This window comes from Pelophylax lessonae, assembly GCF_965119305.1.
Source record: "Pelophylax lessonae genome assembly, chromosome: 8".
Classification (NCBI taxonomy): domain Eukaryota; kingdom Metazoa; phylum Chordata; class Amphibia; order Anura; family Ranidae; genus Pelophylax; species Pelophylax lessonae.
Genome location: NC_138775.1, coordinates 24,248,146 through 24,274,764, shown reverse-complemented (window position 1 = coordinate 24,274,764; position 26,619 = coordinate 24,248,146). Strand labels below are relative to the sequence as shown.

Below are 26,619 nucleotides of genomic sequence, written 5' to 3'. Positions count from 1 at the left end.
GTAAATATTTTATTATATCTTTTCATGTGACAACACTGAAGAAATGACACTTTGCTACAATGTAATTGTAGTGAGTGTACAGCTTGTATAAGACCCGGTTCACACTAGCGCGACTTGTCAGGCGACTTGTCAGCCTGACAAGTCGCGCTCCCTCGCGGTCCATTGACTGCTACAGGACCGGTTCTAATAGGAGCGACACAAGAAAAAGGGTCTTGTACTACTTCGGGGCGACCTCGGAGCGACTTCCATAGACTTCCATTATTTGAAGTGCGTGCAAGTTGCGCCGAAGTCGCGGTGCACGGGACTGACAAGTCGCCCCCCGAAGTAGTACAGAGTCGTGCCGCTGCAGTGTGAACCGACTCTAACACTCCATAGCCAATCACGGTGGTCACATGATCACAAACCCCACCCCGCATCCTGGCATCATAAACCCCTTAAAGGGCTGGGAGGTGCAGGCTCCAAGGGGTAATTGCATAGAATACATTAACCACTTCCGGACCGCCGATTGCCGCCTGGCATCCACCATCGCTCCCCGCTGAGAGAGAACGGTCAGCTGTTGTAAACACAGCTGACCGTTCTTCTCCCTGAAATGATCACAGAGCCCCTGTGATCCTTCTATATAGAAACACAGGCCTCTGTGATCATTTCACAAGCCACGCCCCCCCCCCACAGTTAGAAACACTCCCCTGGGTACACATTTAATCCCTTGATCACCCACACTGTTAACCCCTTCCCTGCCAGTGTCATTATTACAGTAACAGTGCATATTTTTTAGCACTGATTACTGTAGTAGTGTCACTGGTCACCCCAAAAGTGCCAAAAATGTCAGTTAGGGGTCCGATCTGTCCGCCGGAATGTCGCAGTCCCAAAAAAATCGCAGATCGCCGCCATTACTAGTGAATAAAAAAAAAATCAAAATTTGTTTATTGCGATTTTTTTTTTACCAAAAATATGTAGCAGAAAACAAATTGGCCTAAAATGTTAAAAAAATTTGATTTAATTTTTTTTTTTTTTGGAAATGCTATATAGCAGAATGAGAAAAATATTGTTTTTTTTCTCAGAATTTTTGCTCTTTTCTTTGTTTATAGCGCAAAAAATAAAAATCGCACAGGTGATCAAATGCCACCAAAAGAAAGCTCTATTTGGGAAAAAAGGACATTGATTTTATTTAGGTATAACGTTGCACGCCCGCGCAATTGTCCGTTAAGTTAACACAATGCCGAATCGCAAAATATGGCCTGGTCATTAAGGGGGCAAATCCTTCTGGTCCAGAAGTGGTTAAAATAAATTCATTGGATAAAATAGTATAACTATTTGAGTAGGGAAAAGTCAGCAAATCATCGATAATGTATCCTCCGAACAGACCGCCGGCCGCACTTCCGGGTTCGCCTATCACCTACACACCTCTCTATATGAGGTCCCACAGTGCATGTCAGAGCACAAACCAAGCTATGAAGTCCAAGGAATTGTCTGTATACCTCCGAGACAGGATTGTTTCGGAGTTTACACAAGCGGGCAGATCTTCAAACTCGATTCCCCGACGATCGGGGAAGAGCAGCGGCGATCGCCGCCGCTCCTCCCCTGGCCCGACTCCCGCTGTGACTGAAAACAGCGGGAGCGCGCCTACAGGGGGAGGAGTCCAGCGACGTAGGTCTACGTCGCTGGACGGAGTCGAGCCACTTTGTCGCAGTACAGTCCCAGTGACTGGTCGGCAAGTGGTTAAAGCATGACATGTTAGGTATCTATTTACTCAGCGTAATATCATCTTTCACATTATATAAAAAACAATTGGGTTAACTTTACTGTTTTCCTATTTTTTAATTCAAAAAAATTATTTTTCCAAACAAATTGCATTTGTAAGACCGCTGCGCAAATACGGTGCGACAAAAAGTATTGCAACAATCTCCATTTTATTTTCTAGGGTCTCTGCTAAAAAAAAAAAAAAATTATATAATGTTTTGGGGGTTCTAAGTAATTTTCTAGCAAAAAAATATTGATTTCAACTTGTAAACGACAAATGTCAGAAATAGGCCTAAAAAAAAAAAAAAAAACTTCTGACTTTAGAACAAACTGTAAATACAAAACACAAAAATTTTTTCATGGGATTTTAAATGAGGCAAAACATTTTCCTAAAAAGATTTATTAAATGAGAATCTTGTGTGTGAATAAGAAAATTTGTAAAAGGGCGAGCTGATTTGTAAACACTACCGTATATCAGCATACAATCTACATAATATTCATATAATAATACATGTATGAATTTCACTCTAACAAAGTTTGAGACAAAACATAATAAAAGAAACATCTTTGAGCTCGATGCATTTCGTGACAATAATTTCACCTCTTCAGAAGCAGATGCCCAATGTAAAGATTGTAAGAAATCATCCATGTAAACAGTCTAACTGTAAATAATGGCCCTCGATTAATAATAAATCCTTTTTTTTTTTTTACAATTTTTAACTTTATTGCTATCACTAGAGGGCGAATAAGCCCTGTATGTGATAGCATGGGCAGATGACAGGTCCTCTCATAGACCCCCAATATCTCCCTTGCCCTCCAATGCAGCTAATCAAATACAGATTGGGCTTGAATAGCTGCATCCTTGTCTACACTAGCTGGGGAATGACAGCTGTGACCCCGGATGTGATGTAATACATCTCGCTTCCGGGGTCATTAGTTGTGGGAGAGATGGGGAAATGAATGTTCCTCATGTTCCTGCTGCCCTCATGGGGCAAGCTGTTTCTGGCAGCCCGGGGCTCCCCGGAAAAACGGTGGAGCCTGGGAAATGTGCTACAAGTGCTACTGGAGGGAAAGGGTGCAGGGGGGTGTTTGCACTTTGAGAGCCCCATAAAAGTGATTGGGCAACTCCAGAGCTGTATCTTGGTGGACGAGTGGTAAAGCTTATACGAGATTTTGTAGGTTGGCTTTAGATCCACCTTAGCGTCCTATTTATCACAACACTGACTGGTATTGGGGTGATTATATATATTGGGGGGTCATCCTTTCTTATGGGACATAAACACAAAGGGCTGTGACAAGGAGTGGGCAGGAGGGACGGTTGGCACTGTAGCATCATATGAGGTGGGGGGCTGCCATAAGGAGATTAAGGAGGAGGGGATTTGTGTTGGAAGGGGGAATTTGGGAGGCGGCAGGGGGTAAGAATTGTTCTAGGAGGGGAAATTGGGGGGGGGGGGGGGTGTGTGCTTAGAGTGGTTATTTAGCGGGGTTCTGTGTTGGGAGGGGGAATGAGGGAAGAGGATTTGTGTTAGGAGGGGAGGGGGGTTGTGCTAGCAGGAATGGTTGTTCTGGGGGGGATTTCAGCAGTGAGGTGGATTTGCACTGGGGGAGGGGGGATTTATGTTTAGGGGGTAATCATGTTAGTGCTCAGTTTTTTTTTGGGGGGGTTTTGCTACCACATAATGCTCATGTATTGGGGGGCGCAGTTTGGCATGTTCCCCTGGGCTCTAGATGACCTTGTCCCAGCACTGTATACACACATGGTACATGTGACCATAAATGAGCACAGGTGGTGTCCTCAGGATAATGGTTGGGTGTTTCTTGTAAAGTTATATTGTGGTCATCTATCCAATAAAGCTGTGATTATTGAATGTCAGTGATGTATTCTCGCCTGTCATGGAGAATGAAGATTAATGCGTTCACATGGAGGACGGGGACGGCTGACATTGATAAATGCGATGAAATCATCATAAAATTCGGAGCTCCGATGTCTTAGGTACTTTCCGTCTATTAATGGATCCATTCCTCACATATTGCAAAACCAATTTTCAGTCAAGCGTGGAAGAAACTTTGGACTTCTCACCCAGGTGCATGCTGGGAACTAATTAGCGAGGCAGCAGAGCGTGACATGCGGTGACACCTCGCTCCTCCATTTTGTTTTTTATTTGTAAAATACAGCGACCTTTGTTGTAGCGATGTCAAGGTCATGTTATGTCTGAACTCCGGGCTCTCCATCAGTCTTGCACGGTTGTACAGGTTCCCTCTTCTGCATTTAAATGGCTTACTCGGATCTTACTGCACACTGTGAGCTTCACACAATGTGCATTCAAAGCTGCAGCAAGTCAGAACCTGCCTCATTTGCTGGAAGTTTGCTAGCATTATCTTGCCCAACAATCTCCAAACTGCGGCCTGAGGGCCGGATGGGGGCCTTTGCTTGCCTTTATCCGGCCCTTGGGGGACTATTCCATCCACTGACACCAACAATAGGGCATTATTCCTCCTGCTGACACCATGAAAAGGGCACAATTCCACCCACTGGCACCAACTATGGAGCACAATTCCTCAAACTGATACCAACAAAAGGGCACAATTCCTTCCATTGACACCAACAATGGAGCAGAATTCCTTCTGTTAATTAATACCAATGATGGGGCACTATTCCACCCACTGGCACCAACAATGGGGCACTAGTCCTCTCACTGACACCAACAAATGGGCACAATTCCTTCCACTGACACCAATGATGGAGCAAAAATCCTCCCATTGGCACCAACGATGGGGCATAATTCCTTTCACTGATACCAACGATATGCCACTATTCCTCCCACTGACACCAAAGAAAGGGCACAATTTCTCCCACTGACACCAACAATGGGGCAGAATTCCTTCCATTGATACCATTGATGGGGCACTATTCCTCCACTGACACCAATGATGGGGGCACTATTCCTCCACTGACACCAATGATGGGGCACTATTCCTCCACTGACACCAATGATGGGGGCACTATTCCTCCCACTAACACCAATGATGGGGCACTATTCCTCACACTAACACCAATGATGGGGCACTATTCCTCCACTGACACCAATGATGGGGCACTATTCCTCCCACTGACACCAATGATGGGGCACTATTCCTCACACTAACACCAATGATGGGGCACTATTCCTCCACTGACACCAATGATGGGGCACTATTCCTCCCACTGACACCAATGATGGGGCACTATTCCTCACACTAACACCAATGATGGGGCACTATTCCTCACACTAACACCAAAGATAGGGCATTCTGGATACTACTGGATACCAGGACATCTTCTACTTCCAGTGGCCACAGTCCGGCCCCCTATAGTCTGAGGCTCCTTCACATACTGACGTATCGGATCGTGGGCAGAATCGCCACAATTCTGCCCGCAATCCTGAATCATTGCAAATCGCGTGACGCCCGTGACATTCCCGTGACTTCCAAACCCCCCTAAATGCGGTGCGATTTTGCTGCGATTGTCGTCCGACTAATCACGGTAAAATCATGCAAACAGAATCAGGGGACGCCTATCGCCCAAAAGAAGTTCTTGTACTTTTTTGGGCGACAGGCGTCCCGCGATTCTGTTTGCACGATTTTACTGTGATTTGTCGTGTGACAATCTCGGCAAAATCGTGCCGCGTTTGGGGTACCATTGCACGTCATGGGGATCGCACAGGCGTTCCGCGGTTTGCAATGATTCGAGATCACGGGCAGAATTGCGTTGCGGCGGTTCTGCCCGTGATCTGATGCGCCAGTATGTGAACGGAGCCTGAAGGACAGTAAACTGGCCCTTTGTTTAGAAAGTTTGGAGACCCCTGGTCTAGCCCCCCCCCCCAATTCTGATGGTTTCTGACCCTTTGGTGCCATTGGGAGGAATTGTGTCCCATCGTTGGTGTCATTGGGAGGAATTGTGTCCCATTTTTGGTGTCATTTGGATAAATTGTGAGTCTTCATTAGTTTCACTGGGAGGAATTGTGTTCTGTCGTGGTGTTATTGGGAGGAATTGTGACCCTTCATTGGTGTTTGGGGGGGCTTGGGGGAATTATACTATGTTGGTATCAGGGGATGAAACGGTGCCCCAAGAGCCGGATAAAAGCCAGCAAAGGGCCGTATCTGGCCCCCAGTCCGCAGTTTGAAGACCACTGCTATACACCAATGACATCACTGGTTGTAGGATACTGGCCGCTAAAAGGTTGCAATGGTGAACAATGAGATCCTGTGGCTTTGTGTAATTATAAGGCAGGCTTGATCCACACGCTGGCTTCTGTACAATTTTTGGGCAATTTCTTTTTTTTTTTTAAATACACTTTAATAAATTTTTTTTGTTTAATATGTTTTTATTGAATTGTATATATAATTATACAGACATGAAAAGAAGGTCTCCGTAAACAAAAGAAATACAGTTAAATAATCCCTACACAAATTTAACCACATAAATAACACTCATAAAGAAGAGAAGGCTAAACGGCTAAATGTTCATGAAAAATCGATATTTCAGGGATTGTAAAACATATCGATCCAATTGTTTAAACGGGGACGCTCAGAAAAAGCAAAGAAGAAAAAGGAAACACTGAAAAAAGAAAAAGAAGAGGAAAAGAATAGGGGAGCTAACAAAAGGGAAGGGGAAAAGGGAGGGAAAAGAGGGGGGGGGACTCCCTTGGTGTTACACCAGCCTTAACATTCTAACCTCGAGAGGCGTCAACCATATACGAGGCATATATATTAGAGTGGGTAAATGTTAACCAACAAGACCAAATCTTACGTGCCAGAGGTGCCTGACCACGGAGGTCCAAAGTCATGTCCTCCAAATAGTAAATACGTTCAACCGCGCGCAGCCATTGGGATATCGAGGGTACCGCTGGCTGTTTCCAATATTTTGTAATTAATGCTTTAGCCGCATTTAAAAGGCACTTTAATTAATTTGAATGCAAAAAAAAACACAAAAGATAACCCAATTTTTCAGTATAGTATAAAAGATAATGTTACACCGAGTAAATAGATACCAAACATGTCATGCTTTAGCCCCCGTTCACACTAAGGCGACCTGTGAGGCGACCTGGTCGCCTCACAGGTCGCCGCAGGTCGCCTCCCATAGGGAAGCTGCGGACCCGTTCTAATAGGAGAGACACAAGTCGCTCCGACTTAGAAAAAGGGTCCGGAGCTTCTTTGGGGCGACCAGGAGGCGACCGCCATAGACTTCAATGTTATGAAGTCTGTGGCGGCCGCTCCAAGGTCGCGGCGCGCTGCTCGCACCGCGATCTCGGAGGCCGCCCCGGGAAGTAGCGTCGCGGTAGTGTGAACCGGCGCTCAAAATTGCGCACACTCGTGGAATGGCACCAAACTATGGTACTTAAAAATCTCCATAGGCGACGCTTTATAATTTGTTTACAGGTTACCAGTTTAGAGTTACAGAGGAGGTCTTGTGCTAGAATTATTGTTCTCACTCTAAGGATCACAGCCATACCTCACATGTGTGGTTTGAACACCGTTTACATATGCGGATGCAGCCTACCCCTGCATGCGAGTGGGAGGGGATTGGGGCGCTTTAAAAAAAAAAAAATATATATATTGTTTATTTTAATTTATTTTATTTTTACACTTTCCCTTTCACTTTTTATTTTTTGATCACTTTTTTTTCCTAAAGCTACTGGCATTTTTATAATGTCCAGCGTGCATGGGGCCTGAAGCTGATTCTTCATTCCTGACCACCGCAGACTGGGAACATCCCACAGAAGCTGCAGTTTTGGAGTTGCTCTGACATTACAATTCGGCACTTGCCAAAGTTTCTCAAGTCCTTACGCTCATTCTTTCTACTTTCAACACATCAACTTCAGGAACACGATGTTCACTTGCTGTCTAATATATCCCACCCACTTTCATATGCCATTGTAAAAATCAATGTTATTTATTTTACCTGTCAGTGGTCATAATGTTATGGCTGGTTGGGGTCTACTTAAATTTGTTCACTAGAGGGAGATGTTGCACAGGTTAGGCCAATCAATTCTGACTGCTGGCCAGCAGAGGTCAGTGTTGCCCATGCAGCTGCAATCTATTGTGACTTCTTGCCACCAGAGGTCAGTGTTGCCCATGCAGCTGCAATCTATTGTGACACCTTGCCACCAGAGGGCAGTGATGCACAGGCATTGGCAGGAAGGGCTCCTCTCTATGGTAATTGTCAGTTCCAGGCAGCCATGCTGTGTGTGTACAAGGACAAACCCTCTGTCACTATGATCCAGCAGCAGCTCTAGGTATGTCACTCCTGTATTCTTCTCTGGTAGATACATTGTACTGGGTGCAGGTCACATGTTAGAGGGACCCTTTGCATGTCCTTAATGGGGAATGACACCCTTAATGAGTTCACATGTGACATTGCAGCAGCATGCTTCTAGTGTGCCAGTTACTACACTGGGTGATTTGCACAGACTATATTATACAGGGTTTATATTGTGCCAACAGTTTGTGCAGCGCTTTACAATATGAGAGCAGACAGTACAATCCAAACTGGAGGAATCAGAGGGCGCTGTTCCATAGAGCTTACAATCTAGAAGACTATATAAAAGCAGCCCTTCACCCACTGCCCATCATTGCACCCCTGCCCTCCTCCTCGCTCACAGTGAGATATTGATGTCTTCAATACTTTTTTCTTCTTGGTACCTTCCGGCACTTTTGGGATTCTCACCTAGGCGAGCATAACGCCCCCCCCCCCCCCCCAGCCTCATATGATACTATGCATCTTAGGGGGCCCCACCGTAACGCATGCGCTGTTGGGGGACTAGCTGCCCATTCCTGCTTCTTGTAGCCGGCACCTCGATGATGAGCCGTGGTTCATCCTCGTCCCCATGGCTCTGGCTGTAAGGGCCCAGAAGACACAGCGCCCCCCCCAATATTGTAAGTAAAGAAGATGGCGGTGGGGGACCCAGGATACGATGGGGGTGCAGGACAAAGCTGGGGTATGTACTATGAGGATAACTCCGCAGACAAAGAAGGATTTAAAAAAAAAAAAAAAAATGGAGGAGGGGGTGAAGTTTGTTCTTTAACCTCTTCAATGCCGGGCACTTTCACCCCCCTCCTGCCCAGGCTAATTCTCAGCTTTCAGCGCTGTCGCACTTTGAATGACAATTGCGCGGTCATGCAGTGCTGTACCCAAGTCAAATTTTTTATTATTTTTTTTCACATAAATAGAACTTTCTTTTGGTGGTATTTAATCACAGCTGGGTTTTTTATTTTTTTACTAAAAAAATTTGGAAAAAAAAAGTTTTTCTTAGTTTCTGTTAGTAACTTTTGTAAATAAGACGTTTTTCTCCTTCACTGATGTGCGCTGATGAGGTGGCACTGATAGGCTGCACTGAAGGGCACTGATTAGGTGGCATTGATAGGCTGGCTGCACTAATGGGCACTGATGAGGTGGCACTGATAGGCTGCACTGAAGGGCACTGATTAGGCGGCATTGATAGGCTGGCTGCACTCATGGGCACTGATGAGGTGGCACTGATAGGCTGCACTGAAGGGCACTGATTAGGCGGCATTGATAGGCTGGCTGCACTAATGGGCACTGATGAGTTGGCACTGATAGGCTGCACTGAAGGGCACTGATTAGGCGGCATTGATAGGCTGGCTGCACTAATGGGCACTGATGAGGTGGCACTGATAGGCTGCACTGAAGGACACTGATTAGGCGGCATTGATAGGCTGGCTGCACTCATGGGCACTGATAGGCTGCACTGAAGGGCACTGATTAGGCGGCATTGATAGGCTGGCTGCACTAATGGGCACTGATAGGCTGCACTGATGAAGTGGCACTGATGAGGAGGCACTAATATGCCGCACTGGTGGGCACTAATAGGTAGCACTGATAGGCGGCACTGATAAGATGGCACTGATAGGCTGCACTGAAGGGCACTGATTAGGCTGGCTGCACTAATGGGCACAATGAGATGGCACTGATAGGCTGCACTAATGAAGTGGCACTGATGAGGAGGCACTAATATGCCGCACTGATGGGCACTAATAGGTAGCACTGATAGGCAGCAGTGATGGGCAGCACAGATGAGCAGGCACTTACTGATGTCACTGATGGGTACTGATTGGTGTCGCTGGTGGGCACTGTTTTTGCTTTACTGAAATCAGGGCACTGATGATGGGTGTAGAATTGTGACGGTGAACTGACTGAATATCACATCTTCTGATTTCTGTTTCTTTACAGCTTCTCTGCAGTTGTCACCATGATCCCATCGTCCTTTCACAGCCTCCGACTTCTGCGAGCGTCAGCTCCGCGCTGGATGAAGTATGGGTCAGAGATAACGGCGCCCACTTGGTATGTCAGACCTGAGGATGGGAAATATAAGGGGGAACAGAAAGGTTCCCCCCCCCCCCCCAGCATGCTGAGCTCAGCTGTCATTTTGTATGTAGACCGATATGTTGGTCGTTTTCAGAATACGAACACTTAAAGGGTAACTCCACTTTTGTGAAAATATATAGCAAATAAAAAAATAATATAGCATATACAATTGCTATGCAACAAGGCGTATTGTAGTTTAACCACTTTAGCCCCAGAAGGATTTGCCCCCTTCCTGACCAGGCACTATTTTGCGATTCAGCACTGCGTTATTTTAACGGACAATTGCGCGGTCGTTCAAAGCTGTACCAAAATGAAATTTACGTCCTTTTTTTCCCCGCAAATAGAGCCTTCTTTTGGTGGTATTTGATGACCTGTGCGATTTTTTTTTTTTTTATTTTTTGCGCTATAAACAAAAAAAGAGCAACAATTTTGAAAAAAAAAAAAATATATATTTTTCACATTCTGCTATAGGACATTCTTAACAAAAAAAAAAATTAAAAATCAACATTTTTAACATTTTAGGCCAATTTGTTTTCTGCTACATATTTTTGGTAAAAAAAAACCGCAATAAGCGTATTTTGATTGGTTTGCGCAAAAGTTATTGCGTCTACTAACTACAGGAAAGATTTATGTAATTTTTATTGTTTTTTTTTTTTCTAGTAATGGCGGCGATCTGCGATTTTTAGTTGGACTGCGACATTGCGGCGGACAGATCGGACCCCTAACTGACATTTTTGACACTTTTGGGGGGACCAGTGACATTACTACAGTAATCAGTGCTATAAATATGCACTGTTACTGTAAAAATGACACTGGCAGGGAAGGGGCGACCCAGGGGCGATCAAAGGTTTAAGTGTGAGCCTAGGGGAGTGTTTTCTAACTGTGGGGGGGGGAGGGACTTGTGGAATCAACACACAACCTGTGTTCCTTAATAGGAGGATCACAGGAGCTCTCTGTAAACAAGGCAGATCGCCGTTCTGTGACAAGGGAAGGCACGAATCTTGTGTTTCTGTGAAGCAGGAACAAGGATTTCTGTCTTCCCACAGTGCAAGCATCCCCCCCGCAGTGAGTAAGCACTCCCAGTGTCATTAGTACAGTGACAGTGCATATTTTTTAGCACTGATCACTGTATTAGGTAATAAAACACTGTATTAGTGTCAGTGTCCGATTTGTCCGTCGCACTTTTGCAGTCCCGCTATTAGTCGCTGATTGCCGCCATTACTAGTAAAAATAAATAAAAATTCCAAAAATCTATCCCATAATTTTTAGATGCTATAACTTTTGCGTAAACCACTCAATATACGCTTATTGGTATTTTTTTTAGCAAAAATATGTAGCAGAATACATATTGGCCTACGTTTATGAAGAAATTTAGATTTTTTTTACATTTTTTTTATTGGATATGTTTCATAGCAGAAAGTAAAAAATATTTTTTTTTTTGTTTTTCAAAATTGTTGGTCTTTTTTTTTTTTTGTTTATAGCGCAAAAAATAAAAACCGCAGGGGTGATCAAATACCACAAATAGAAAGCTCTATTTGTGGGGGGAAAAAAGGACATACATTTTATTTGAATACAGCATCGCGCGACTGCGTAATGGTCCATTAAAGAAACACAGTGCTGTATCGCTAAAAATGGCCTGGTCATGAAGGGGGTAAACCTTCTGGAGCTGATGTGGTTAACTATGAAATATGTTTCTGTTACACCTAATTTTATACTGGATTCCATTCACTAAACAATACTTCAACTTTAAGAGCAGGGGGTGGGGGGGGGGGGGGGGTGGAGAGGCCTGGAATTTCTATTCCCCAATGTTTGACGAGTTCAAAGTCTAATTTGTCTTAAAGTTTTTAAGGTTTTTCTTAACCACTTTAAGACGGGAGGATTTGGCTGCTCAATGACCAGGCCCTATTTTGCGATTCGGCACTGCGTGACTTTAACAGACAATTGCGCGGTCATGCGGCGCTGTACCCAAATGAAATTGACGTTTTTTTTTTCCCACAAACAGAGCTTTCTTTTGGTGGTATTTAATCACCTGTGCGATTTTTATTTTTTGCGCTATAAACAAAAAGAGCGACAATTTTGAAAAAATAACAATATTTTTCACATTTTTTTTTATATGAAATTCTCAACAAAAAAAAGTGTAAAAATCAAAATTTTTAACATTTTAGGCCAATTTGTTTTCTGCTATAGGAAACGAATTTCCCAATCTCTTACAACCCCTCCTTCCTTCACCAGAGCTTCCCCCAATTTTACTTAGCTAATGCTGTAAACAAGACACATGGAGTAGCAATTTGCTTCTCCAAACGTTTAAATTTCTCCTCTTCCAAAATACTCAGGGACCCGGAAGTTCATTACCTGTTGTTGGTGGTGTGTACCATCAATGAAAATATCTATATATTTGTATCCTATTTTACCCCAAATAAAGGCCAAGCAGGATCTTTCGAAACCCCCCCCCCCCCTGACAAAGCCTAAAAATAACGAAGGTTCTTTACTCCCTTGGCATGAAAGATATCTGGAGGGAATAAAACCCCCATGTCAGGGACTACACGCACTTCTCGGCCCCACATCACATGTACGCCAGGATAGACCATATTTTCATTAGATCTTCCTCTATTCCCCTAGCCATAACATCCAAAATTCGAGACACACCCCCATCAGACCATCCCAGATGTGAAATCCCCTAAAGCAAGTAAATACCATGATACACCTATATCCATCGAAGCCTCATCTTTAGTTACAGCCTGTTAGGGGTTGCATATAATATCTACCTAAATCACAGGTGTCAAACACAAGGCCCGCGGACCGAATGCGGCCCCCCAGGCCATTTCATGTGGCCCTCGCACCTCTCCTGCAGCTGCAGCACCCCCCTTGTCTCTGTAATCAACAGCAGAGAGGACAGAACTCCTTTGCCAGATCCTGCACTCCTCTGTGCAGCTGTAGAAAGGCTCCTCTTTGCCCCCCCAGGACATGGGGTGCTCTCGACATCTAATCCTACAGATATAACCGGCCCTTTGAGGGCAACCATAATGCTGATGCGGCCCGCGATGAAATGGAGTTTGACACCCCTGACCTAAATCTTACACACCAATGCTTACAACAGGTATCCACCAGGGCGAGTGGCTGTATCAATCAAAACGCCGCCCTGAGGGTCCTTATATAACTCCTCCATCCCGGCAGCGTCTTATGTCCCCGCCGAGATGCGGATGCCCACTCACTGTCTCCTGCCACTCCCATTCATCTCTATTATGGCCCCAATTAGCTTCTGAGCGCACATGACCAATTACGTCAGAAATGACGTTATATGCATGAGTAAAATGGCCGCGGCCATCTTTGAAGTTCCATCTTGATGCTAATCTATTAGGTTTGCCCACATAATCACAGAGTTTTTATCACCCGTTATATGCTGTACAAGTGCAGGTTCCCTATGATCGGCAAGCTAAGAACCCCCATTTTAGTGTAACAGGGCAACCCCCGACCCATATGTAAACAGACATCTATTTTATACAACAATTGCAGCATTTATATTCACTGTCAGCAAGAATCGCAATTAAAATCAATATCCTAACATTTTAGAACATCGCTTTAGAGTGCATTCAGGGACAATTGGCTCCACCTAGCCACAAATGGAGCACAAGGTGGTATTGCTCAATCTATGGACCAGAATGGTGCCCTGGGCGTCCGTATGGCCACCCACTCCGCAGAAAGTCCAATCCATCCACAAAGGAACAACAACTCAACTCCCATATAATGACCTCTGGACAATCCAAGAAAAATCCATCAGAAAATCCTTACAATTACTTAATGTGTAACATCTTCATTCTATTAGAGGTGATTGGGAGACAAATACTATTAATTTCTTGAAACAATCCCCCTCTTACAAAAAAGCAGAAGAGTCATTCCTACCCTTGGGGGTTTTAGCTAGTTACTAGGAGAGAAAATAAAAATTATATATTGACCTTGATGTTATACAGGAAATTTAGCGAAAAGGTTTGAAGCTGAGAGCTTCATTTACTCCTGGATATTTTGTAGCAGATAAATAAAATATCCATTTGGTCTCTCTTTGTAAGAGTGTTTTGTCCACATCTCCCCCCCTTTAATTTTTAGGTATGTACTCCAAAGGCAAAAATTTTCATCTTGGTGACATCAAATTGGTGATATAAACCTATATGACAGCTTATTGGGCTCTCAAATTTCTTACTAGAGACCAGTTTAACGTGGTCCCTAATTCTATGGAAGAATGGCCTCTTTGTTTTACCCATGTAGAACACGCCACACTATTACTCCATGTAATATATACAATGCCAATTGATTGACAAGTTGCAAAAAAAAAAGGAATTTATGCATTCTGCCATTAGGCAGCATAATTTGTTGTACTTGCCATACATATTGGCAGAAATTACATTTTCTATACGGAGCTGTGCCAGTAATCTAAGGACATTCCTTCTTACAGGGACTGGAGTAGTGGCTGTGAACTAATTGGTCTTTTATGCCTCGTTTCCACTGAGTGGTACGGTTCAGTACGGTACGGTTCGGAACGGTACACCTTGCGTTTCCACTGCCAATAGTACCCTTTCATGATAGGCGTGGTGTAGCAGGAAAGCTGTGATAGACGATTCTCTGTCAACCAATCAAAGCTCTGCAGAGTGTAGCTCCACCCTGTTGGTACGGTACTAATGTGCTTGGTACCCCAACGAAAGGGTCCCAAAAAAGTGGTACGGTTCGGAATTAGGGTACCATTCACTATGGAAACGGCAAAAATAGCGTACCGTACCGCTCAGTGGAAACGAGCCATTAGAGATTCTGATCTCCTAAAGGTTAGTTCAGGTTATACTCAGACCTTGATCTTCATTATGTTTGTGGAAGCTAAAATTACGATAGCCGGAGTTTCGAAGAAGACCTCGGTTTCTGTATCAGCAACAAAGTGGAAAGTCTCCTGGATCATGTCCCAGGAACAACTGTTGCTCAACTTCAGGATGGAGTGCGGAGGATTGAAGTAGTCTGGGAACCTTGGGCGCTTTATGTTAGAGTACCCTTGTACCCGGGCATGGCATTCCCCCAAAAGGACCCTCCTGGCAGACCTACTTCCCCTCCCCTTGCTTATTGACTTTTCTTTCTCTAAAGGCCACTTGGCTTCTCCCCCCTTCATCTCTCTCTTCACTCTTCATCTATTCTTTTTCCTTCAATTGTGAAATCCTTTTCCTGATCCTCATGCTACCATATGGAGTGTTCAGAAGGTTGAACACTTGTTTCCAAAGGGGAAACCTTTTTTTTTTCTTTCTCCTCTCATTTTTTTATAGTTTGGTAGCCAAATACAAGGTTTTTTTTGGCACGAGAGTGGTTCTTTGAATTCTCTTCTCCCTCGATGTACGATACAAGTGGCCCTGGCTTTAACATTAGCTGGACCGGTGGCTCTAGAGGAGGGGAAGCCTTCTGGGTCTCCAGATACCCTTGATGGGGTCTCCACATCCACAGTTTGATCCCATGGGGGTAGCAGAGCCCTGGCGATGCTTCCTTTCCCCTACCCCGGGATCACCTGGGCCTTCGACGACAAGAGGCTTAGAGGGTGTAAGAAGCTTTTGCTACTTGTGGTCATACATTTAGTTTGAATTATACTCTCTCTGTCTCCATATAATTACACAAATCACTCTAAAAGGTTTTGATTAATTGCATTGTACTTGTTCATTTACACCTGTAGCACTACTCCCAAGGGAGCTGCTGGTTCCGGGTCCCCCTGGGTTACCTTTAGCAACAGTAGAACAATCTGGCATTTTCCAAGTGTTTTTTCAGACAAGAATCAGTCCAGTTTTTTTGGGGGTTTTTATGTTTTATTTGGAACTTGGATAGGAGAAGGGATGAGTGGGATACTCCGACTGAACAAAACTATGCACAATAGTCAGGGACGACTTGAGTAAATGCTGGTTAATGCTGAGTAATGCTGGGTAACACTAAAGTTGAGCTAGTCATGGTTAGGCCTCTGGTTTCAGTCGGTCACTAACTGTGATGCAGAACTGAAGTAATCTGTACTCTGAAGTAACTGAACTGTACTGCTGAACAACTTCAGGGCCCTTCCTGGCACCCCCTTTGTTCTTAATCTTCAGGGTTCACTACACGGCACCCCCTTTACTGTAACACTGAGATGGCTCCTTGATCCCCTGACTTCTCTGGAGCGGTTCCCTCTCTTAGACCCCTAGGCAGATCCCTTGGTACACACTTGGTACTGTTTTTCCCAAAGTCCTCTGCCCTGCAGCTCCACTGGTCAGCACACTGGATTCTCTGCAGCCCAGCTCCATTCCTGGTCCCTAGGCCGACCACCTGCACCACCTTCCTCACTCTGCAGGAGGAGAGACAGCCATCCACCTCCTCCTGGGACTTTGCTCCCGCCAAAAGATGCCCTGTCACACGCCCCCGCCCTATTTATCCTCAATCCCAGGATGCATTGCCACATGCCCTCCCACTGGGACTGCCATGAAACAGGATGTGTCACTGGCTGGGTTTCCTCCACTGTCCAACAAGCTTCCTCATTGGATACAGTGGGGACACTCCCTCAGACCCAGTGAATCACACCTGGAAACATGTGACAGGCAAAACTAATAGATCAGCTCCCCTGGTAAACAGCAGGAGCAAAATAGATGCTTTTACCTAGCACCTGTCTAGGAGGGTGCTACACACCTTTGGGTCTTGCAGGCTAATTTATTATCTGTATGTCCTTTTTATTACGATATTCAATAAACATTAAAAAGAAAATTTTAAAGGAGCTGAGTGGAAAATTGTTAGCCAAACAGCAACTGCATTTAATCAGATGCAGTCACTGTTTGGATGTTCAGACAGCCAGCGGTGCTGTAGCTGTCTGAATACATTAGTCAGAAGTGAAGATTATCAGGGATTAGGGAATCAAGTGTAAGGCTAGCCTAACCTTCCTTGACACCCTGATGCTAAGTCACTTGTTAAAAGGGCTGAAATTCAGACATCTTGAATCCTATCTCTGTTACAGGCAGCAACAGAGGTCCCACCGCCTCTACCCGACTGGCGATGAGATGTATGAGAAGACAACAGTGACCCATGTGGAAAGGGACTCCCCAGAAATAATGTTTGTGGAGAGTCACAGCCGACAAGGCTTCATCATCAACGGGAACCAGGTTGTCGGGCCCTGCGCCATAATTCCCAGGGCCATCTTGCAATGGAATGTAAGTATAAAGACCCCTTCCTCCGCACCTAGGAAGCCATAATTCAAGTGCACCTGTCCTGTGTAGACTGTAGATTAGCCATATCCACTGAAGGAAAAACTTGGAACTGATTATATTTAAAATGGAGCTGGCATAGTGGGGAGTATTACTCTCCCCACCCCCAATAGCAATACTGGCACTGGCAGCGTAAATGGAGAACCTCTTTGTGCATTCGATCCAGATGAAGACTTGTATATTCTTTGTGATATGAGGTTTGTTGCTAGATTTGGAGAGTAATCCCATTTCTATCTTGTATTTAGGTTCGCTCCTATAGAGACATTTCCTACGAAAGTTTATCCTTGTTCCGCCTACTGGTTCCCAGGATAGGTAAGGTCTCCGTTTTTGTTTCTAATATTAACCGCTAAGAGAGTGTTTTTTCTAAATGTGTAGCACCTGTCCAGTCCACCTTCCAAATCATGAAAGCTTAAAGTGGTTGAGAAGACAGAAGGTTTTTTTAATCTTAAAGGATAAGTCCACCTTTAACACTAAATTCCCGGTATCTACAGACATCCACAATCTAACACTAACCTATCTAGCTCTGTAAAGAAGAAATCCGCATACCTTTTTTGAAGCCGACCTGACCCGATCCCACGCCAAGCTGTCATCTGCGGCTTCGCTATGGAGGCGGGCCGACAACGGAAGCCCCATAGTAAGTCTATGGGTGATGTCCCTTCCCATTCATTTCACAGCCGTTGTCGGCTGTGTCTTCTGTAGCGCTTCCACCGCTGGAGACCGGACCAGATCGGCTTCAAAAAAGGTATGCATACTGATTTCTTCTTTACAGGGCTAGATAGGTTAGTGTTAGATTGTGGATGTCTATAGATGCAGGGACTTTAGTTTTAGGGTGGACTTACACTTTAATGCATTTTTTGTAGTAAGATAGAAAGCCTTCTGTGTGCAGCCCTCCTAATACCTACTTGAGCCTTATCTAGATTCAGCGATGTTGCAGCAGTGTCTCGGCTGCCCAGTACTCCCCCCCTCCTCATTGGCTGAGCCAGCAGCGTGGTGCTATTGGTTCCCACTGCTGTCAATCACATTCAGTCAGTCAATGAGGAGAGAATGGGGCTGGGCTGGGTTGGGCTGCGGCTTTGTGTCTGATTGGATACAGGGGGCTGTGGCTCGGCTCAGGTGCCCCCATAGCAAGCTGCTTGCTGTGGGGGCAGGAGAGCTGCAGAGGGACCTGAGAAGAGGAGGATCCGGTCTGCTCTGTGCAAAACCAACTGTACAGAGGAGGTAAGTATAACATGTTATTTTTAACACAAAAAAAAAAAATGAGACTTTCCATTCACTGCGCCTCTACTGGAAGAATACACATTAGGGGGATGGGGTACCTGGTTCTTGCTGTAAAGATGCTTTTAGTGTACAGCGGTGGCCAAAGGTTTTGAGAATAACACAAATAATTTTCCCAATGTCTGCTGCTTCAATGTTTTTAGATCTTTTTGTCCAATATTACTATGGTATACTGAAGTATAAATACAAGCATTTCATAAGTGTCAAATGCTTTTTTTTGACAATGACATTAAGTTTATGCAGAGAGTCAATATTTGCAGTGTTGACCCTTCTTTTTCCAAGACCTTTGCAATTCTCCCTGGCATGGTGTCAATCAACTTCTGGGCCACACCCTGACTGATTCTTGCATAATCAAAGCTTGGAGTTTGTTATAATTTGTGGGGTTTTTTTTTTTGTTCCCCCGTCTCTTGTGGATTGACCACAAATTCTCAATGGAATGAAGGTGGTCTGGGGAGTTTCCTGGCCATGGACCCAAAATTTTGATGTTCTGTTCCCCAACTTCCCCAAGCCACTTAGTTATCAGGCAAAATGCTCCATCATGCTGTAAAAGGCATTGTTCCTCACCAAACTGTTCTTGGATGGTTGGAAAAGTTCCTCTCGGAGGATGTTTTTGTACCATAATTTATTCATGGCTGTGGTGTTAGGCAAAATTGTGAGTGAGCCCACTCCCTTGGCTGAGAAGCAACCCCAGAGAAACAGAGAGGGTTGGCCGCTCAGGTGAAAGTAATCCAACAATCAATCAGAGGTCGGGTGCGTGTCAGATCCGCGATCTCAGCAACACAATACACACTCAGGACGAAGGAACGCACTCCGGCTTGAAAGAATGAATGAATATTTATTCATATCTAGTGGTTCCATAAAACAGACATATGACATCAAGGACAGAGACTAAAGTTGGTTGACACGTATCATGAAATTATATTGGCTTAATCATAACCAAGTGGTTATGATTAAGCCAATATAATTTTGTGATACACGTCCTTGATGTCATATGTCTGTTTTATGGAACCACTAGATATGAATAAATATTCATTCGTTCTTTCAAGCCAGAGTGCGGTCCTTCGTCCTGTGTGTTGAGAAGCAACCCCACACATGAATGGTCTTAGGATGCTTTACTGTTGGCATGGCACAGGACTGATTCTCCGGACAAGGTTTTATTCCGGATGCTCCAAACAATCAGAAAGGGGATTCATCAAAGAAAATGTCTTTACCCCCAGTCCTCAGCAGTCCAATCCCTGTACCTTTTGCAGAGTATCAGTCTGTCCCTGATGTTTTCCTGGAGAGAAGTGGCTTCTTTTCAAACTCTTCTCCTCCCTGTGCATGCAGACTCACTCACACCTGCCTGCTGCCATTCCTGAGCAAGCTCTGCACTGGTGGTGCCCCGATCCCGCATCTGAATCAAATTTAGGAGACGGTCCTGGCACTTGCTGGACTTTCTTGGGCGCCCTGAAGCCTTTACAAATGCAGTGGAAATATTTTTTTTATGAGATTAGGTTCATTTTAATGGAAAAGAGGGACTTTGCAATTAATTGCAATTTACCTGATCGCTCTTCATAATATTCTGGAGTATATGCAAATTGCCATCATAAAAATAGACAGCAGACTTTTTTAAAAATTATTATTTGTGTCATTCTCAAAGCTTTTGTCCACGGCTGTAATATGAAAGTATAATGTTTACCATAAATCTGTCAATTTGGCCATTTAGCCAAATAATAATAGCCCACCCTTCCTCTAGCCCCATATAAACTCCATGTTGGAGCTTACGCAGGACTATTGATTTTCCTCACTTCGGGCCACGTGACTGTATTCAGGCCTGGCGATTGGCCACTTTACACACTCAGCATTGTATCAGGGGAGGAGGGTTACATTCTCCCGACATACAGAAAGTACATTGCATCATGGGAGAAGGGTCACATTCTACCCCATACGGAAAGCACAGAGTCCTTCGAAGGGCTCCAGCTGCCGAAAGAAAGGTGAGGATTTCGGGAAAGTGGGGGGGGGGGGGGAACTTTGCTAAAGCAGGCCATAGACGATTTATCGTTCGATAAACGAAAGCGGCACTCGTGCACATCATCGAGTGTACCATCAATGTGAGCCGAAAATCGTACGACAAAACACTATTTTTTGTGCCTTTTAACCACATCTCTACCGGACACACTCCCTACTGTTCTGTGTTTTGTTAGGCGAAATCATACAACTCCCCCACTAATGATACGAAATTCGGCCGATTTTCGCAAAAAAAACCAATATGTTGGATATGTGAATTTTTGCTGTCATACGAAAATCGAACGTTTTACATACCACACTAACGATACGAAAATCGTTCGATAACACTGCCATTTACGATTTTCGAACGAAATTCGAATCGTCTATGGCCTGCTTAATTCTGTGTTCCTTTAAAGCGGTTCTAAAGGCTGGAGATATTCACACATGCTCTCTCCCACTCCCCCCCCCACAAATGTCAGAACCCCATATCGATCCTGAAATCTGTGCAAGACCAGCAGCTCTCTTTGGTCTCGCCCTCATTGGCTCCTGCTGCTGTCAATCACAGACAGTGAGGAGGGGGTTGCAGGGCCAAGTCAACTTGTCTTCGCAGTAATTGTATGTTATAGCTGTACAGGTATTCTTTAAGCCCAACTCTTGCTAGAGGTTTGAAGTTAGCTGCAGGAGAGATATAGGCCATAGGATGTCTTGCATCTGAATATCATATCTTTTTTTTATCTTTTCCGGCAGAGATCCTGGTTCTTGGCACAGGCGACCGTGTAGAGAGACTGGATCCAAATTTATTAAAGTTAATGAGACAGAACGGGGTGGCTGTGGAGGTTCAGGACACGGTAAGTATCTGCAATAATTCTGGCCATTAAGGTGCATAAAAGGATTTTTGTACTCCCTATTAAATCGGTTTCTTAGAGTGCCTTGAGGCACACAGACAGTCTTAGGCTTTGATGCAATTTACAGGGTGACTTTGCATATTCTACAGGGCCAAGTTGGACTGTAAATCACACCAAAGTAGCACTAAAAAAATTTCACCATTCAGAGTCGCATTAGAACCATCGCAAACAATTACATTTCCTTTGTCATATGAGAGTCACACTAGTGTGATCCAGGCCTTAAACCTTCAGGGTATACTGACACCTAGGCTACCCCTGGGTGGGGGGGGGGGAAGTTGTTCCTTTCCAGAAGGCTTTGGATGTCTAATACCATTGGTGCTTCAGAACAACATAAAACGGTAAGATATAAAATCTCTGTGTACGCCAATCGCAGCATCCATTTTGTGTTATTCCAGAGAGCACTTCCTTTCCGGTGTGTGGAGACCACAGGGATATGAGGTGTATATTTTGGACCATGTATTCAACTGTTGATGTGGACTTTTGGCCAACAAATTGATAGTCTTCCTCTCCTTATTGTCCTGATGAAGCTTGGTGTGTTAGGCTATGTTCACACTGCTCCAACATGAAAGTAGTACGACTTCCGATCCGACTTTGCCCTGCAACTTCAGTCCAACTTTTTGTGACTTTTTTACACTCTGTGGCATTGAAGTCGGACCAAAGTAGCATATGGACCTTTTTCAAAGTCGGACCAGTTAGGACAGCTCTCATAGAGAACCATTGATTTATACATGTGTTCTCAAAGTCAGGGAGTATGTCACACCAATGTGAACCGGGCCTGACACCTCAAGAAGAGCGACTATGACAACGAAACAAGTGAGACCTCCCTTTGTAGAGTAATAGGAGGGATATCCACTTGCTGTATGTATAGTCTCTTGAAGGAGGGGAATTATTTGTGACCCGATTCTCTTTGTACTCTTGCTATGAGGAAGATGGCTTTGTACAGATTGAATGATATGTGACCATTGTAATATTTTATTTCTTAAAGTTTGTGATGCAAATAAAAGCCCCACCAAACCATTTTGTGGTACCTGCAGTTGTATTTTAAATTGTCCTTTAAGCCAGGGTTCCGCCCTCCCACAAAAAAAAATAAATAAAAGTCAGCAGCTACAAAGACTGTAGCTGCTGACTTTTAATATTAGTACACTTACCTGTCGAGGGATCCCGCTGCTGCCATTCTTGGTAAGGTAAAACCAGCCATGAAGCCTTTTGGTTCCCTAAAAAGCATGAAGCTCACTGTGCTATCTAATGGGGAAAGAGGAGGGGCAAACTTCTAAGTGACTTTGCCATGGTGGAGTCTCACAGAAGTTGGGATGGGTACCTGTCAAAAAAAAAATAGGTACCTATCCCCCCCTCCCAGAAAGGTGCCAAATGAAGCACCAGAGGACAGGGAGGAAGCTGTGTTTCCACTTTTGGGTGGAACCCAAAGCTCAGCTTTGGAGATGTTGAATGCAGGCTGTTATTGGAAAGCCTGTTTTCCCTAACAAGCCTTTCCATTTAGATCTGGAGCTTTAAAAACAGAAAATTTGTCAAAGCTTTTTTTTTTTTTGGCCTTACTTCTCGGGGGTCACAGAAGCACATTTACTTGTGATCTCCTGCGTCCCACAATCAGGCATTGGCAGGATTGCCCACTATCAGCTGATGGGACAGAGCCTGACAGCATGTGCACGCCTAGTTCTCCAGTGACTGCTCTCGGACTGAGAACTGAGTGATCAGCAGACATGTGATTGCTCAGTTCTTCTTGAACGCTGATGTGGGACAACTGTGGCATCAAGGAGTGTCTTTTTTTTTTTTTTTTTACTATATACAGTCAGGTCCATAAATATTGGGACATCAACACAATCTTTTTGGCTCTATACACCACCACAATGGATTTGATATGAAACAAACAAGATGTGCTTTAACTGCAGACTTTCAGCTTTAATTTGAGGGTATTTACATCCAAATCAGGTGAAAGGTGTAGGAATTACGACAGTTTGTAGATGTGCCTCCCACTTTTTAAGGGACCAAAAGTAATGGGACAATTGGCTGCTCAGCTGTTCCATGGTCAGGTGTGTGTTATTCCCTCATTATCCTATTTACAAGGAGCAGATAAAAGGTCCAGAGTTAATTTCAAGTGTGCTATTTGCGTTTGGAATCTGTTGCTCTCAACTATCAATATGAGATCCAAAGAGCTGTCACTATCAGTGAAGCAAGCCTGACTGTGTGTGTGTGTGTGTGTATATATATATACACACACACATACATATATACACCCCCAACCTCTCCTTTAACACTCCTGCTTCAAGCTTATTGTACACACTGCTCCTTTGTAAGCTATGAAGCTTGTGTGCACAAGGCCCTTGCTACTACTTTTTGGGGAGGGACAAGGGTTACCATTATTTCATATTAAATCTCGTTTGGCTGTACTTCTGTGGATCACAGTTTGCTCTGCACTCCTGTGACCCAGGTTCAGCGAACAACGCGGCTGAAGACATGGAGCCGGATCAATCTGGTCAGGATCTGCCCACAACCCTGGATCGGTCTCTGTGAGCCGCTGAGAGCCTGGGCTGGCCGCTCCCACCCTCCACAGCTCAACGCTCCAGTGAGAGACAGAGAACACAGCGGTGACTGACAGCCACCGACTCTCTGCTCATGGAGTGGTCAGCCGTGTTTATTCGCTCAGTTCTCAGTGTTAGAGCCAGTGGGGGACCAATTCTGCATCCACCTAGGTATGTTCACACTTTCTCAAAATACTGACTCTTAGCAAACCGCCTATAGCGTTAATATGTGGAGAGCGTTTTTAAATGCCCATCCGCGTTTAAACCACACCACAAATGCCTATTCATTGTAATGTACAAACTCTATTGCAAATGCATGACAGCACGTTACCAGACTTGAAATGCCTCAACTTCTTTCAAGCCCGACATGAAGTGTCAACGTTGAAACAAAGCTTCATGTTTTGATAATATGGATAGCGCACAGTGCTGTTCACATTTTCAACTGCATGGGTGTTTGAGGAGTGTTAAAAATGCCTGCTTTCAATGCCAGTGTGACCTAAGCCTGACTGCAGGGTATAATTATCATTTTCTCTGTAATGTTTTAGGATTAGTAAAGCTATTTTTAATACATTTTACGTTTCCTTCACAGGCCAACGCTTGTGCCACGTTCAACTTTCTTACCAGTGAAAGACGATTAACAGCAGCTGCCTTAATTCCAATCATCAGGGACTAGAAGATCGTATAATTTACAAGCTGTTTGGAACGCTCGGACTCCATTCTCACCCGAGTATCGATTTGCTGGTGTTTTAGAAGTGTATTACAGCTTCGGGTGTTTTTGTTTAGCCAATACAAAGGGTGGAAAGGAAATCAGGGGGTAGAGAGCTGCTGTTTGAGCGTTGTAATCTGCTAAAAAGAAGCTCATGTACTTTTTTGAGCGTCATTGAAATGAATGCTTGTTGGGCATTTTGGAGCTTCAGAGCTGAGCATTTTTAAAAGCTGAAAATCGCTCAGGTGTGAACGGCCCTAAAGGATGGGCCCCCCCTTAAGAAGGAAAACGGACAGCAGTTCTGTTTGATGAAAGTTAGTTGGTAGAAGGACTGCAATTTACTGAGGCTTTGCTTTATTTTTTGGTATTGGCATGATTCCTGTAGACAGGGACTTAGAGCTCGTTACGACAGCTCACTGGGGCTCTAACCCAGGGGGCAACAGAGCTTGGTGGCTGTAAGGTTTTTTTTTTTTTTTTTTTTTTCCTCTGAACTTTGCTGGAAGGGCACCCCTGTTATACATGGAGGCTTGAGAATGGGGACAACATTCAAAATGACTTGCATCAGTCTCCATTCTTAGGACTGCCATAGATAGTCTTGGTTTCTGCATTTTGTGCTAATGCATATGTTTTACACATCATGACAGCTGCAACCCTTAGCACAAGGGGTGCCCATTTGCCTGCAAATGGAGAATTTTTAAAGTAGCACAAAGACATCTGATAACCAATGCCTTATGGTCACACTACATAAAGGAGATTAAAATCTTCAGCTATTTTCTTAGGTTCTCATTCAGAAGGGAACTAAAACCTGTGCTCCATGCTGAGCAGCTTTTTGTCATGTGTCCCCCTCGTGTGTTGGTAGCCCATAGAAGTGGGTACAGTCACACATTTAAAATTTGACATGCATTGCACTGCAACGTCGGTGTCGCATCACTTTGATCACTGCTGGCAATAGGATACAACTTGAAAAACATAGGAGAGGAAAGGTGCCAAGAAACAGTCAACTCCACCAGGATAAGAGAGTTGGCTCATAGACCTCCAAGTGGGATTTTAAAGGCTGTGAAGTGGTCATTGAATATCATACAACATATTTTTTTTAAAAAAAGATATATATTTATTAAATTCATCAAATAAAGATAAAACAAATATAAAAGTAGTCTTTACATCCATAATTGCCATGTCCATAAACAAGAGTACTTGGTGAGTCCATGTACTCGGTTTCTATCTATGGACATGGCAATTAAGAGGAGGTCTGGGAGCCAAATCTCTTATCCCGGTGGAGTTGAGAGTTTCTTGGCACCTTTTCTCTCTCCTTTGTTTTTCATGTCCTGTAACAGGGATGTGGCTGTGAATGATTGTATTTAGAACCAATATCTCCTTATTTGTTCAAATAGGATGCGACTTCTCATGAGATTTGAACTGTCAATGTGCATGACAAATCACTCCAATGTGAACGGGGGCTAAAGCGTGCTTCAAATGCAGACAACCATTGCCAGCTCCAGGTGCCCTCCTTGGGCACCTATGCTTTCCAATGGCGTTTAGAGATTCAATGCAGAGTCACCTGTGCTTCAAACATGGCTTGGATCCCAGACAGACCCTGAAGACCTACCATGAACACTGCTGGGCAAACTTCAGCAAAAAATGGTTTGTTGAATTTTGGATAGAGAATGTGATCAGCTCCTCCATTGGAATATAAAACTCCATCAAAAGGAAATCCAGCCCACAGCAATGGCTTGGTGCTCATTAAGACAGGAAGTGAGGAAAAGTCTCCCCCCCCGGGGACCCCAGCCAATACCAGAAGCCTGGCAGCACTTCCAAAACTGGATTTCACAGCAAGACCAAAAATGGGCTGTCAGAATATAAAGGTTGTCTA

The 26,619-nt window shown here is 44.3% G+C and overlaps 1 protein-coding gene across 1 annotated transcript; it reads left to right on the top strand.

Annotated features, from left to right (window-relative positions):
* Positions 1-7,920: 7,920 nt before the first annotated feature.
* On the top strand, positions 7,921-24,750 carry NDUFAF3 (NADH:ubiquinone oxidoreductase complex assembly factor 3). Its single transcript, XM_082264905.1, has 6 exons — positions 7,921-8,015; positions 9,971-10,081; positions 17,094-17,286; positions 17,586-17,652; positions 21,349-21,449; positions 24,633-24,750. The coding sequence occupies exons 2-6, from the start codon at positions 9,990-9,992 to the stop codon at positions 24,714-24,716; spliced, it is 537 nt and encodes a 178-aa protein (XP_082121031.1). The 5' UTR covers positions 7,921-8,015; positions 9,971-9,989; the 3' UTR covers positions 24,717-24,750.
* The last annotated feature ends 1,869 nt before the right edge of the window (positions 24,751-26,619 follow it).